Below are 15,727 nucleotides of genomic sequence, written 5' to 3'. Positions count from 1 at the left end.
AAGGGTATGGAGCACTCTCTCAATTCTCAGTTTAAGAAGAGAACGTCATGATGCTATTTTCTGGTCTTTACAGAAACCAGCCATTATTGCCAGCTGTCTGCGGAAGGAATATGCAGGCCAAAAGAAAAATTGCTTTTCCAAAAGGAAGAAGAAGATTGCCACAAGAAATGTCTCCTTCTGCGTCAGAAAAGGTTGGAAAGGACAGTTCTGTTCCTCGAGGTGTCTTGGGCTCCGAAGACCATCTTTCCAAAGGGTGATGCATATCTGAACCCGAGATCATCTGTTGTTTGACACTGAGAGATGGCCAATGCACCAGCAGGTTTAGACTGAGCCTTCCTGCTTACAAGCCTGTTTCAATTATAACAGTTTTTCTTTGGGAAGAGAGTTATGACATTTCTTTTTTTTTCATAATTAAAACTTTATTGAAAAATTGACACCAAAATAGGAGATAATTGTTTATAGCTTACAAAATCAAACATAATTATATGGTCTTGGTAGAGTAACTGAACTTAAGATAAGGCTTTCTGCGAGAAAACACAAATGCAGGAAGTGTAGATCCTTAATTTTGGTTTCCTCTAAATGAACCGCCTTCTGTGAATCTGGCTGTTCCCCCTGTAGGCTGGCACAACACTGTTGAACAACCAACACAAAGAACCACTGTCTGAGCATGGCTGAAACCATAGTAATCTTGTAGCAACCTGGACATTTTATATCCATGAAATAAGAATTTGGGCTTTGAACTGGCCGCTTCTCTGTTTTTCCTTTTCCTCTTCCAAGGACGGATGTAGTAAATCTCTAGCCAACGGCATGGTGGCCGCTTCTCAGCACTGCCTCTCCATGTTGCCATTTCTTTTAAAACCTACAGAAAGAAGTAAAAAAGACAGTGTATATTTTAATTATTAATACTTTCAAGTATTTATTTATTTTTCATTGTTGGTGATAAAACCCAGGGACTCATGCATGGTAGACAAGCAGTGTCATTGACGTATATCCCAAGTCCGGGTATAGATTTTAAAGTAAAGTATTTCATGGTTGACGAGAACTGACAGAGTCCCAGTTGTATATCTTTTATTCTTAATAAATAGCTCATGATAGCTGGAAATGACAGTTCATGCCTGTGATCCTAGAACTTGGGAGGCTGAAGCAAGAGGATTGTCTCAATTTCAAGGCCAGCCTGGCTGCATACATAGCAAGTTCCAGATTAGTCTGGACTACAGAGTAAGAATTTAGCTTTAATTTTTTTAAAAGTAGCATTTGCCATGGAAGTGTTAGTTAAATGCAACAAGCTTTGTTTCAAATTCCAGCTCAGTCTCTTACTAACTGACCTTAGGCAATAACTTATCATACGCAAGTTATTTGTGCTCTTCTTCTTCCCCTATATGATGAGATTAGTAATAACATCACGTGTCTGTGTATGTGTATGAAAAGAGTGAAATAATGTACACAGCACATTTTACATAGCACTTTACACACAGAGAGGCCTCAAACTGTATTTGGTTTTACTCTTTGTAATTATTTGCCTATTCTTAAGCATATCTCTTTTTCTCAGGGAAAGTTCTAGGGCTGTTAGGACACAATGGAGCTGGTAAGAGTACAACGATCAGGATGATAACTGGAGACATAAAACCAACTGCAGGACAGGTCAGTAACCTGCCCAGAAGAACGGTCTATAACACTGCATGGAACAATCATTCTACAGTGAATATTCATGGCAACTTAAAAAATACATAGCTGGGGCTAGAGAGCTGGCTCAGCAGTTAAGAGCACTGGCTGCTCCTACAGAGGACCTGGGTTTGATTCCAGCACCCACATGGAGGCTAACTACCATCTGTAACTCTAGGTCCAGGGGATCCAACACCCTCTTCTGAGCTCCATGGGTATTGGCCAATACATACCGTGCAGGCAATACATTCATGCACATAAAATAAAAAGTAATAAATAAAATATTAAAAAAATGTTTTTATTATTATTTTTTTTATTTTTTGTGTATGAGTGTATTGCCTGTGTGTATGTGAGTGCACACCTGTCGTGAAATGCCGCAGAGGTCAGACGAGGGCTTCGGATTCCCCTGGACCTGGAGTTAAGGATGGTTCATAGCCGCCATGTGGGTGCTGGGAATCGAACCTGGGTCCTCTGCAAGAACAGTCAGTGCTCTTAACCGCTGAGTCATCTCTCCAGCCCCTAAGCAGAACAGCTTTTGAACTGCATAGCTGACCCTTAATCAACTGAAGTGATGTATGCACTGAACGAATAGGATGATGGATTAATTTTTTCCTCCTTAATTCCAAAAAGCATTTTTGACAAGGGCTTATTTCATCAGTGCAAAGCCTTTTAATAAGTAGAAAATAGAGATACTACTGAAAACATACACATCACACACACACACACACACACACACACACACACACACACACCTAGAGATCAGAGGCCATTGCCTTACTAACTTTTCTATCCCAAGAACTTGATAAACTAAAGTGTGTCATCCAACATTATACCAAAGACCAGTGTTAGAATTATGAGAAGTCTTGCTGATATGGTTACAGTCATGAGTCTCTACATTTGTAACTAGTATCTGCTTCCATGCTATAGTTAAAATTATATGTGAATTACATTTCTCTAGGCCAAATTGGATAAAGGTGTGAACAGAAACCAAAGGCACAACTTTGGAGAAAAATTGTTGTTGACATTTGATCTGAGGTTAAGGTCAGATGGTGGGTTGAGGAGGGAGGGTTGCACAGTGGTATGACTGCTGTGGAATAGCCTTGTTTTTTCCACTCCTACATGAGGCAGGAGCCAGAGCAGTGCCTTATAAACTTTCATTTACAATTGCTTCAAACTCTACCATTGCTGCAGAAAGCTTAGCACATCGTGGACTGTGCTGACTGCTTATCTCTCCCTCTACCCCTTGCTAGATTGACTTTCTTCTCACTGTAGGATATTTGGTCTTGATCTCCCAGTGGATAGAATGATCTTCTTGTGCTTGGTTATTTCTCTAGTATCACTTTAAGTTCCACCTTCTCAAAAAGGTCTTTTGCTATCTATTCTATTTGCCTATCTTATTTTTAGGCACACATATGTCCACGAAAGCATTAAGCTGAGGCTATAATCAGTCAATGTATGTGTCAACATGATTTTTAAAATATTTAATTGATGGGGCTGGAGAGATGGCTCAGTGGTTAAGAGCACTGACTGCTCTTGTGAAGGACCCAGGTTCGATTCCCAGCACCCACATAGTGGCTATGAACCATCCTTAACTCTAGTTCCAGGGGGATCAGAAGCCCTCTTCTGATCTCTGCAGCATTGCATGACATGGTTGCACTCACATACACGTAGGCAATACACTCGTACATATAAAATAAAAATAATGAATAAAATATTTAAAAAATATTTAATTGATTTTTTGAAAATATCATACAATGTACTTTTGATCATATTCAGACCCTTCCCAACCCCTTACCCCCATCACTTCATGTCTTCTGTTAAGTTTTAAAGCTTATCAAGTCTCCCATGCTCGTGGACCAGTAGGATTGATATAGTGAAAACAGCCATTCTACCAAAAACAGTCTACAAATTCAGCACAATCCCCATTAAATTGAAAAAATAATCTCAAATTTGATATGGAAACACAGAGAAACAGAGAGAGAGAGAGAGAGAGAGAGAGAGAGAGAGAGAGAGAGAGAGAAACAGGGTAGTCAAAACAATCCTGAACAACAAAAGAGCTGGAAGCATCGCCATCCCTGATTTCAAGTTATACTACAGAGCTATAGTAATAAAAGCAGCATGGTACTGGCAAACAAACAAACAAACAAATAAAAAACCAGACACATTGATCGGTGGAATAGAATTGAAGACTCAGATTTAAGCCCACATACTACTTACAGCCACCTAATTTTTCACAAAGTGTCCAAAAATATGTTAACTTCTCTATTTTTTGCTTCTCTCCAGAGCAAGAGCTCTGTAAAACAAAGTTAACTCATTTTTTCCTTCCTTTGTACAGGAGACAATAGAGAGTCACAGTCATAGGATTAGATTCTGAAAATAGATTCTCGTTTCAGATCTCAAGTTTATCGTCTATGACCTCATGCAAATGTCTTAATCCATAAATATATTATGTTCACATAGCTAAAAACTTAGCAATAAAGCTAATATATAGCTATTGCAGTGTTTTTTGTAAAGATAACGTAATTGAAGATATCTGGACTGCTTAGATTCCAGCACAGAGAAGCACGGAGTGCACATTAGCTGTTACCGTTGTTACACAGCTCAGTGCTAAACTCATCACATACTAAATCTTATCCTTGTATTGGCTCCCATGTGGTAGGCACAGTGCTAAGGGATTTCATCTATTAGTTCAGGATTGCTTGGCTTTAACATGAATGACATTTGGGATTGCTTGGCTGTGCGTAGTGGGATATTTAGCAACATCTCTGGCTTCCACCCACCAAGGCCAGCAGTACCCTTCCCATCACAAATATGCACACACTTGTGCCAACCTAATATGTCTCCAGACAGTGCTGCATCCTCTAGGAGGAGGATTGTCCTTGGCTGAGAACCACTGCCCTACTGAGGAAAGAGAATGCTTAACAATCATCTACTGTGTTGGGTGTTTGCATCAATGAACACAGTCAAACAATGAACCACCAGATAAGCAGCCTTAACTTGACATGGTGGTGGATTTGGCAATAAATTCTAAACTCTGATGCTGGGGTATAACTGTGTGGAATGCTAGCCTTTTAAGTTATTGTTTTACCTTCCTTATCTGAATGATTACTCCTACGCTCTTAGCACGCATGTGCATGACGAGAACATCATTAAGTGTATACTCACATGCATACAGACTCGTACGTACACACACTCACATGCATACACACACTCACACGCATACACACTTTTATGCATGCACACTCATGCACACATACACTCACATGCATGTACACATGCTCATGCACACACAGATGTAGATACACACACATGCATACATACACTCTCACATGTACACACAGAATTTTGAAAATAATCTGAGAAAGCAATATTTTTTGCATAGGTGTTTCTGAAAGGGAGCGGTGAAGGGGATGCCCTGGGGTTCCTGGGGTACTGTCCTCAGGAGAATGTGCTGTGGCCCCTCCTGACTGTGAAGGAGCACCTGGAGGTGTATGCCGCTGTGAAAGGGCTGAACAAAGGGGATGCCTTGGTCACCATTACACGGTATGTGGAGAAACCCCAATCATTCCCTGATTGGAAGGAGGGCATGATATTACAGATGTTCATGAATGACCAGGCAAGGAGACCAGGGAAAGACAGACTCCACAATCCCTTCTGAAGACGCACCCTTAGTTGCCCTAAGAGTCTTCCACTAATCTCCAGTGGTTAAAGACTCACACTGCCTCCTCACATCACCAACTATGACCAAGCCTCCAGCATACAACCTTGGTGAACTTTAGTGTTAGATTTCCTTGCTCTCCCACATGCATTTCCCTGGTGCTCATACCTCATACGATTGACACACTGTTTCCTTCAGATTGGTGGATGCCCTCAAACTGCAAGAGCAGCTGAAGGCTCCTGTAAAGACCTTATCAGAGGGAGTGAAGAGAAAGGTATGTACAGAGCTCAGTACCCTTCTGAGCATGCCCCAGGCTGTTGCCAGACGGGCTGTCCCTCTTGTTGTAGCTGTGCTTCGGGCTGAGTATCCTGGGGAACCCGTCTGTGGTGCTGCTGGATGAGCCGTCTACCGGGATGGACCCTGAGGGGCAGCAGCAAATGTGGTGAGAAGCTGTCAGGAGCGACACCTGTGTGGATGTATGCATCTTGTAATAACTGACTTTCAAAATAGTTTACTTAAAAACAGAGAGATGTAGGGTGCAGTGGTACAGGCCTCTAGTTCTAGCACTTGGGTGATTCTCTGTGAGACAGAGGCCAGCCTGGTCTACATAGTGAATTCCAAGCTATCTGGGACTACAGGGAGACCCTGTCTCAAAAAGACCAAGAAAAAAAAAAAGATATTCATTCATTACAAGGAAAAGCAATATTAACAGGGAAAAAAATGTCTACTTTCATATGCTAACCAACACTGGTAACTGAAGAGAAAAAGATGCAGTCTGTCCACCCAATTTCCATTATAAGACTGCTTTCCTTCTTAGATCTTTTGGGTTTAGATGGGGCATGACTAGTCCAGTCAATCAATCAAGCTTCCAGTCTTTCTGCAATAACATCTACCATGATGCTGTTATGGGGAGTGGAAAAAAAATCCCAGGCTCTCAACATATTAGTTATTTTATGAAAGTTCTGAAATCCATCATTTTGTGTCTGTGTAGTATTTCTGTGATTATCACATATTTTAGCAAATTCTCACTTTCTCAACCCTCTGCCTTCTCATTAATACTCCTGAAATTCAACACTTTAGAAACCCATTTTTCCCCCATTATTAGCCTCTTTGCTCAACCCAGGCCATTTTCGAGATTAGCAGTAGTTTACTTCCTTGGCTGGCACTACTACAAAAACTCTGGTTTTTCTTCCATCTAATTGCACTTTCTGTTTCACATATGTGCTAACAGAAACTTCCTTAAAAATTTTCCACGAGACCATGAGATTCCCTGAAGTTGGCTTTTCTCCTTAACCCAACTCTAGGCGAGCCATCCAGGCCACCTTCACAAACACAGAGAGGGGCGCCCTCCTGACCACCCATTACATGGCAGAGGCAGAAGCTGTGTGTGACCGCGTGGCCATCATGGTGTCTGGGAGGCTGAGGTGAGTGCCATCCAGGCCTCCACAGGTTGTCTGCTGTGATACAGGGCCATTGGCTGCTCGGACGAGCTGGAGCCTGTGCCTGGCCCTGCCTGGCCTTGTCTGACCCTGCCTCTGGCCTCCAGATGCTGAATTGCTCCCTTGCCTTGCTCGACTTTCTCGTCCAGGTGTATTGGTTCTATCCAACATCTGAAAAGCAAATTCGGCAAAGATTACCTGCTGGAGATGAAGGTAAATGCCATTGCACAGGCGGAGCCCCTGCACGCAGAGATCCTGAAGATTTTCCCCCAGGCTGCTCGGCAAGAAAGGTTAGTATAGGTATATTGTCATCTTCATTTTGATAGTGTTTTTAAAAGATATTTTATTATTTTTATTTTATGTGTATGCATGTATTGTTTGCATGTAGGTAAGTGCACCCATGTCATGCAATCCCCACAGCGGACAGAAGAGGCTGTTGGATCTCCTGGAATTGGAGTTATGGACAGTTGTTAGTTGCCATGTGGGTGCTGGGATTCGAACCCAGGTCTTCTGCAAGTACAGCCAATGTTCTTAACTGCTGAGCCATTTCTCCAGCCCCGTGTTTTTATTTTTAAATGATGAGAAACAAGAATTTTATTTTATCTTATTATTTTAAACTCTTCAATTGTGAGTACCTTATTTACTAAGAGAAAGTCTCTGTCTCAGTGTCTACCACAGTAAATGACTGCAGCAACAGATTGCTCCGTTAGAGGCTGACTCTTGTAAGGGAATTCTCATTTGCACAGCCTTCTAATGTTCCAGGAGCTGAGGGTACTGATGTATGCTTGCCCTATGTGATCTCAATGGCCGTTACTAGAGGCTAAAACCATTCCTCTTGAAGGAGATCTCTCGTGGAAAGTTCATATGGGTACCAGGCATCCATCAAACCCACTTCAGCCTCCCAGACACCATGATGGCTACAGGTCACACATAGCCTCTGCCTCTGCCATGTGATGGGTGGTCAGGAGGGCGCCCCTCTCTGTGTTTGTAAAGGTGGCCTGGATGGCTTGCCTAGTGTTGGGCTAATTCAGTCCCATGAATGGTAACTGAGATTTTTTTAAATTATTTTTTAATAACAGTTGGTGCTTGAGGCTCAGGTGGATAACCACATAACTGACAGTTTTTACTTAAATAACCTACTTTTTCCTAAAAAGGAAAAGCATTATTGATTCCTTTACGTGTGCCCTAATCTTCCTCGTAGTACTCTTGTTGATCAAAGAGCACTTAGACCACAGTTACCTCCAAGCCGTAAGGATGCACACATTTAAATATCCTGTTGACAAGATTGTTGTTCCTGTTTAGGCTCACGCCCTTCAGAGGTTGAGACCTTGAAACCTCTTGTTCAGCCTCCTCTTCTCTTCACAGATACTCCTCTCTGATGGTCTATAAATTGCCTGTCGAGGATGTACGCCCTTTATCACAGGCTTTCTTCAAACTGGAGAGACGTAAGTGACTGTTTAAAAACAATACTCTGAGAAATAGAAAGCATTCAAACCTCTATTAAAAATACATAAACATAGAATTTCCATATTACATAATAAATAAATTGCTTAGAATCTAATCCAGTGGTTCTCAACAAGCAGCGATTTGGTCATGTCCATCAAATACTGTAAGGTGCACTCAGTCTAAATTCAAAGTCCGGTACTCTTATCAGTCCCAATACTGTTTAAAAGTCTAAAGTCTTTCATGAGATGCAAGGGAAGCACTTCATTGTGGGTCCTTGCAGAGAAAGCTACACATGTCCAACGAACAATGGCTCAGAGAAAATATTTCCATTTAAAAGAGAGGGACAGAAAGATAACAAAGAAATATTGGACCAAAAAGACCAAATACATAGGAAAAGCATTAAATCCTGTGTCTTCAGGTCAGACATCCAGGGCATATTTAGCATGAGGTAACTGACATCAGAATTTTGTAGCCCATCGCTCTGAGCCTGCCATTCATAGCAGGCTCCACTCAGTCCTTGCACTTTCCAGAGTAGACAGTCTTCATCCCCGGCATCTCCAACATCTGGAGCCTTATTGCAACTTACGCTTCACCTTCAAAACTTCATGAACAGCCTACTCAGGAATCTGGTTCTACCGTACCTTGCCCGCTCCCCTAAGCTTTCCCCCGGAACCTTGGTGAGAGCATCCATTAATCCATAACATCCATTCTGTTTGTTTGCAAAATCAGCACCCCATGAATGATGCGACATCCCGCTGCCAGTTTCAGAAGTAAGCAGACCCCCTCTTAAAGGCTGCAGCAGGCCCTGAGTGCCTGGGCAGCTGAGATCAGAACCTTCCCTCCAGGGCAGAGTGCTCTAGCAATCCCTTTTCAAATGAAAGTCTTTCCAATGAGTTTGCATTTTCACACCCTGCAGCTCCTTGTGGGAGAAGTCTGGACCTTGAGACAACTTTCCTGTTTTCCTAGTGTTAACTGTGCCATCTGACAGCACTGACTTCTTTAACCCTTATAGCCACTGTCTCTGCGTCTACTTTTTGGGCATCAGGTTTGAATGTACCCCTGGAAACCATATATTGCTCTCAGGTGTTTCACTGCACTTTTTGCTCTTGCTTTTCCTTGTAAACCTGAATAAAATCAGCAAACAACAGCCATACTATATCCCGAATGCTATTTTGTCTTGAAATTTCCTCCACCCGATAAATCAGCCCTTTGGTGTTGAGTTTAACCTCACTCAAATTCCCAGGAGACAAGTGAACTGTAGAAAACTTCTTTTCCAGAAGTAACACAGATTTCCACTAGGTCACTTCTCAATAGAGTGCTCGTTCCCTTCTGAGGCCTCAAGAGCACAGTGTTTACTGGTTACATTTCTATTGACATTCTGTTTTTTGTTTTTGTTTTTTGTTTTCTAGAATGTCTCCTAAGCTCTCCTTGTAGCATTTTAGGGCTTCCCTCTCTGTCTTTTCAGACTCCTCCATATTCCTACCATAAACCCATTTCAAAGGTCTGAGAACCTAATGGTCATGCTTAGTCACAGAAATGAACCTATTTCCCCTGGTACCAACTTCCATATTACCTTTGTGTTGCGACCAAATACCTACCAGAAACCACTTAGGGTGGAAAGGCTTATTTTGGCTCATGGCTTCAGAAGACTGAAGTCCATCATAGCCGGAGAAACATGGTGGGGTAAGTGTCTGAGGCAGTTGAGAACAGTAACTGGGGCTGCTCACATCATTGTGGCAGACAAGAAGCAGAACAAGCAGGACAGAACCAGGAAAGGGATACTCTTCAAAGGCTTGCTGGTAGTGTCTACTTCCACCAGCCAGGTCTCACCTCTTACAGGCTCTATAGCTTTCAGGATAGTGTCCCAAACTGGGCACTGTTTGGATAGCCTGCGAAGGACATTCCAGAGTCACACCATAACAGTCCCCATGCTTCTCCTTGAGCTGTGGTTTCTATCTTGCCACCTGCCTTCCTTTGAAGACACACCTCCCAGCTTATAGCATCTTCTCCTTGACACATGGCTAGGGTCATCCACATAGGCTTTCTTTTCTTGCCTTACTATCCACCTTATGTTCTATTTTCCATGCTGGTAATTTTGGCCTCAAAGCCAGGTTTGCATCATTCCCATCAATGTGTGATGGCTATGATAAACAGGAAGCATTTTGCAATGTATTACTACTAAAGGGGTTGATGTTCCAGGAAAGATGCCTCCCTGGAGTACTATAAAGCCTTTCTTTAAAAGCCTCCTAGTGTCTCAGCTTTCAGCAATACCCTTTCCTACCGCATATTCCTTCTGTTGTGTTTAATTTGCTAAGACACAAGTTCTTGGATTTTTTTGGAAGCGAACAATTGTTTTTGCGCCAGTTCCTCCCCACTAGGGGAAGATGACACAAAATGCCAAATGCGGAAATATAATCAGCACTTTTTCTTCAAATGTCATTAGATACTATTATGGTCTTGGCTTCAGTATGTTTGTTCAATGAGCTAGGCCCAATAATTTTCAAGATAAATTAATCTGCATGACCATTCGAATGGATTCATTCTTTTACACCTTCAGATACTGTGTGGGTAATGCGAACCTCCGCATAGCTTTTGTGTAGCTTGCCTCTCACAGGTTGGATCTGCCTGCGATTGGAGATCTGCATCCATGAAGATTCATGGTTGTTTCTAATCTTGCTTTGTTCCTCTCTTCCCTTGTTGGCTCATAAGCTGATGTTCTGAGCCTCACTAAGGTAGAGTGAAAGGGAAATGAGAGGTGATACGGCAGCAAGATTGTTTTGATCGTTAAAACTCTTGTATCACCTCAGGAATTCCTGTGTAGTAACACACATTATCAAGGAAGCTCCTCCGTGCAACAGAACGCAATGAACCCAGGGTTCAAGGACCATTGCGGAAGAGAGAACAGAAAGATTTTAAGAGCCGGGGAGGAAGTGCTTGGCCATATGGAAATAGATCTTACAGGCTCCTGGGATCTTGCTCATATGAACCTACAGCAGTAGTGTCAGCATGTACAAGACCCATGTAAACTCAATCAGACAAAAACCTAGCATAGAACTGTGAAAATGGGCAGCTGGACCCAATCTTAGCCAAAGAACTATTGGGCAGCTGATTACTGCTGGGTGAGGAAGAGCTGATCTTCCTTAAGGGAGTGATTCTAGATAGGTTGACTAGACTCCAGTGGATGAACTTGCATTGAAGGATGTCAGGGGACACTAACTTGATATGATAGACCTTAATATAAATGACAGAATGCATCAAATCCAGTTGGGGAGGCTATGGGAGGATGCCAATGGGGAAGGGGGTATAAAGAGGATTAAGATTGTTTGAGATGTTCTGTAAGAAATACACAAAAGTTCAATTAAAAATAAATTAAATAAAACTTCAATAAAATATATTTAGACATATGTATTTATTTTTATTATATGTGTATGAGTGTTTTCATTGCGTGTATGCAAGCAGCCATGCATGCAATATCCACAGAGGCCAGGAAACAGGGTAAGATCCCTTAAAACTGGATTATAGATGTTGTTAGCCATTATGTGCATACTGGGAACCAAACCCAGGTCCTCTGCAAGAACAGTCAGTGCTCTTAACTGCTGAGCCATCTCTCCAGCCATATACATTATCTTGAGACTACAAATAAGTACATGGTTACCATCATCGTTAGGTCCAAAAGAGCAGAGTGAGGCAGTGATGTGAACCTGGGGGCGGAGCTGTGTAGAATTTTCCACCTTGAGAGAGACAGTGACCATCAGTCAAGGGACTCACTCAGTGTCAGGGAAGGGAGGGAGAAAATAAATGTCACGACCCCCTCGTTCTTCTGTCCCTTTGCTGAGCATCACCAGGGACATATCTCTTGAGGCCAGACCTTAGGGATAGAGAAGACCAAGGACAGATGTAAGAGGCATTTGGGAGCCTTCCAGCACAGAGAAAACCATGTTTTAGCTTTATTTGAATTATTCTGGAACTTTCTAATACTGTTTTCCAATCTTGTAGTCCATCTTCCCAAACTCTAAAGAACCATGCCAGTATTTACATATTCTTATATGGCTACTTGGTGCATCTACTTTTCAGTATTTAGCTCAAAACATTTACTACCTTATATTTTTATTATTTCCATGTCCTTTTTGTACATGACTTGGTAAAATTCCTTGAATAAAAAAGTATGGACTTCTAATGGACATTCATTTTTATGCAGTTAAAGAGAACTTTGACTTGGAGGAATATAGCCTCTCACAGTCCACGCTGGAGCAGGTGAGTAATTTTTAGTGATTTTTCTATCACCCGTAGAAAATAAGCTTAGGGCTGGGGAGATGGCTCAGTGGCTAAAGTTATTGCCACTCAAGTGTGGACCAGAGTCTGAATTCCTAGAAGCCACACAAAAGCCAAGCAGGCAGGGACTGCTGCTTATAATCATAACACTGGGGAGGCCAAGACCGGATCTCTACTCGGTGAGGTGGCTGGACTAGCTCTCTGTGTTCAGTAGAGAAGACCCTGACCCAAAAAATAAAATGGAGAGCAATCGAGGAAAATATTTTATGTAAATTTTGGACTTGCACACAGGTGCACTGACACATGCGAACACTCATACACACATGAACACACACCATGCACACTTATAACTGCAAAAGAGAAAGTAAATTTATAATGTGCATATTACTTTTCCATTCATTTGCAGCTATAGAAGGCAGTGTGATGTGCCTCTCGATTGATTGATTGATTGATTGATTGATTGATTGATTGACTGACTGATTGATTGACTGATTAATTGATTCTTTCTTTCCAGGTCTTCCTGGAGCTCTCCAAGGAACAGGAGATGGATGATATTCAAGAGGAACTTGATCCTTCAGTAAAGTGGAAGCTCCTCCCACAGGAAGAACTTTAAAGTTCCAAATATATTTCTCTTCAAGTTCATGACTCTTCTAGAGACAATATTTAAAAGCACGAATATATCTTTGCTATCTCGGATATGGCACAAAGTACTTTTGAAACTGGTGTCATATTTTTCTTAATATTTCTTATGCGGGTGGGGGTAGTGGGTAAAGTAGGAGCAGGCCAGGCCATGCAGCCAGAGTACCTTGAGCCAAATCAAGTTTTACACAAGATGGAGTTTAAAAAGCAGTTATAATAGTATTGTTTATGTTTCTGAGCACACTGCCAAGACTGATTTCCTTACCCTGAATTCTAAAGCATTGACTATTTTCTTTCATTCTTCATTAGGAAAGATATAAATGTAAACAGTACTGATTTCAGGGAGAAGGGAATCTCTTGATTTCCCAACAACATGTTCACTTTCTGTAACTCATTCTAACCTGTTCTCCATTCGGTGATTCTCCTTTTCTAATGCTTTGCAGACTTTAGATTATAGATTAAAGGATTTGTACTACAAAAGAAATCTTAAACTTGTGAAGGTAAATACTTATGATAATTAAATGTTGGAGTAGATGAACATTTGAAACACATATTTACTTATAAATCTGAAACACATTTCTAAATTTGTGATTTTAAAAATATTTTATTTTGTTTTTATTTTACGTGTATGCGTGTATTGCCTGCATGGAGGTAATTGCACCCATGTTGTGCAATGCCCGCAGAGGACAGAAGAGGCTGTCGGATCCCCTGGAACTAGAGTTAGGACAGTTGTTAGCTGCCATGTGTGTGCTGGGATTCGAACCCAGGTCTTCTGCAAGAACAGCCAGTGCTCTTAACCACTGAGCCATCTGCCTACCCCCTAAATTTTTGATTTAAAAAAAAATTGCAATGGTGTCTCTTAGGCAAAAAGATTAAAACACTGTAGGTTTTAATTTACTCAGTCTGTGTATGTCGTGACCACTGATTCTGATTCCTTAGAATCAGCACGATTACCCTGAACACTCTTATCTACATAAATTTTTGTTGTTACCACTATTATTGTTAGTAGCTAAACCAAGCATTTAAAGACAGTATGTGAAAAACATTTACTTTGATGCTAGTGTTTCGTCTTCCTACTTTATGGAAATAGCATACTGCCTTCAACTTACAGGAATGCTCACATGAGACTTTGAGGAAAACTTCTAAACTTTCGTTTTATTTTATTTTATGTTTTATAGGTTTGTTTTTCTTTTAAATTATGTATATATGAGTGTCTCTATGTATGGGTATGTGCACATGAGTACAGATGCCCATGGAGGCCAGAGGTGTTCAATTCCCCCAGGAGCTGGAGTTACAGTCAGCTGTGAATTATCTGACTTGGCCCTCTAGAAGAGTGATATGTGCTCTTAACCATTGAGCCATATCTCCAGCTCCTTCAAACTTTTATTTTTAAACAGAAACATTAATACGAGCCCTACTTACTGACTTGGCTTTATGAATGACAAATGAACTGATACAAGTGAATACATTAAAAATACTTTACTTGGGGTCACCAAGAAGGTTCAGCAGGTAAAGGTACCAGTCACGAAGCCTGATGACCAGAGTTTGATTCCTGGAACCCACATAGTGGAAGGAGAGAACTAACTCCTTCAAGTTGTCCTCTGACCTCCACACACATGTGAGGTGTCATGCGTGTGCTGACACATATGCACACATACATGCAAAGTAAATAATCAAATAAATAAAATGTAATCATATATAGAAACAAAAGTACTTATATTTTTCTTAGTTAAAAAATTGGCCAAGTAATGGGTTTCATTATGACGTTTTCATACACTTTGTTTTCGTTGCTCCTCCGCCACCTCCCTCCTCATCTCCTTGCTGTCCTTTCCCAGTCCACCATTATGACTTCTTCTCTCCCTCTCATGGTCCTCTCATGATCTATATTCCTCCCATATGTACATGTATGTATGCACATATATAAAGTTACAATCTGGTATCTGCACATGAGCAAAATGTGCAGAATGCGTCTGAGTCTTGGGTACCTCAAATAACACTAGTTTTCAGCTCCATCTATTTTCCTGTAAACATCGTGCTTCCATTTTTCTTTACAGCTGAATAAACCTCCAGTGTGGGTATGTATCCATTAATCTGTGGGTGGACATGTAAGCTAGTTCCATTTCTTAGCTAATGGGACTAGTAAAGCATAAATATGGATGTGCAGATATCTCTGTGTAGGCCTTGCAGTCCTTTGAGCATATACCCTGGAGAAAACACCTCACTTCTGTTAATATTAGGTAAGTGTTTCTTTCAATAAACCAAATGCCCAACCTGAGCAACTATCATTCTATATAACCTTCCCTAAATAAAGCATGACTTTCTGAGACTGCTGGCTTGCACTAAGAGCATTCTAGTCTCCGGAAGCCTCCTAGTGAAACACACTGCCCTACTTCGCTTTCTGTTGCTGGAATAAACACCACAATCAAAAGCAACTTAAAGAGGAGAGGGTTCATTTCAGCTTAGGCTTCTATCACCAGGGGAAATCAGGGCAGGAACTCAAGGCAGGAACCTGTACGCAGGAACTGAAGCAGAGACCATGGAGGAAGGTTGCTTGATGGCTCACTCACTGACTCACTCACTGGCTCATGGTTAGCTATCTATTTTATACAAC

The 15,727-nt window shown here is 41.4% G+C and overlaps 1 protein-coding gene and 1 pseudogene across 1 annotated transcript in view; one reads left to right on the top strand and one right to left on the bottom strand.

Moving 5' to 3' along the window:
* Nucleotides 1–13,776, top strand: part of LOC103742226 (ATP-binding cassette sub-family A member 9) — a 76,704-nt gene extending 62,928 nt beyond the window's left edge. Inside the window, exons 30-39 of the mRNA XM_029568412.1 lie at nucleotides 74–191; nucleotides 1,550–1,641; nucleotides 5,045–5,205; nucleotides 5,519–5,594; nucleotides 5,668–5,762; nucleotides 6,625–6,744; nucleotides 6,909–7,049; nucleotides 8,125–8,204; nucleotides 12,404–12,459; nucleotides 12,992–13,776. Of these exons, the coding sequence (XP_029424272.1) occupies nucleotides 74–191; nucleotides 1,550–1,641; nucleotides 5,045–5,205; nucleotides 5,519–5,594; nucleotides 5,668–5,762; nucleotides 6,625–6,744; nucleotides 6,909–7,049; nucleotides 8,125–8,204; nucleotides 12,404–12,459; nucleotides 12,992–13,090 (1,038 nt within the window). The 3' untranslated portion in view covers nucleotides 13,091–13,776. The remainder of the gene's footprint in view (nucleotides 1–73; nucleotides 192–1,549; nucleotides 1,642–5,044; nucleotides 5,206–5,518; nucleotides 5,595–5,667; nucleotides 5,763–6,624; nucleotides 6,745–6,908; nucleotides 7,050–8,124; nucleotides 8,205–12,403; nucleotides 12,460–12,991) is intronic.
* On the bottom strand, nucleotides 560–809 carry LOC115072061 (annotated as a pseudogene).
* Nucleotides 13,777–15,727: the final 1,951 nt, after the last annotated feature.

The sequence above is a fragment of the Nannospalax galili genome, unplaced genomic scaffold (assembly GCF_000622305.1).
Source record: "Nannospalax galili isolate Female #2095 unplaced genomic scaffold, S.galili_v1.0 scaffold781, whole genome shotgun sequence".
In the NCBI taxonomy this organism is placed as follows: Eukaryota; Metazoa; Chordata; class Mammalia; order Rodentia; family Spalacidae; genus Nannospalax; species Nannospalax galili.
This window is presented reverse-complemented; position numbering and strand designations above follow the sequence as displayed.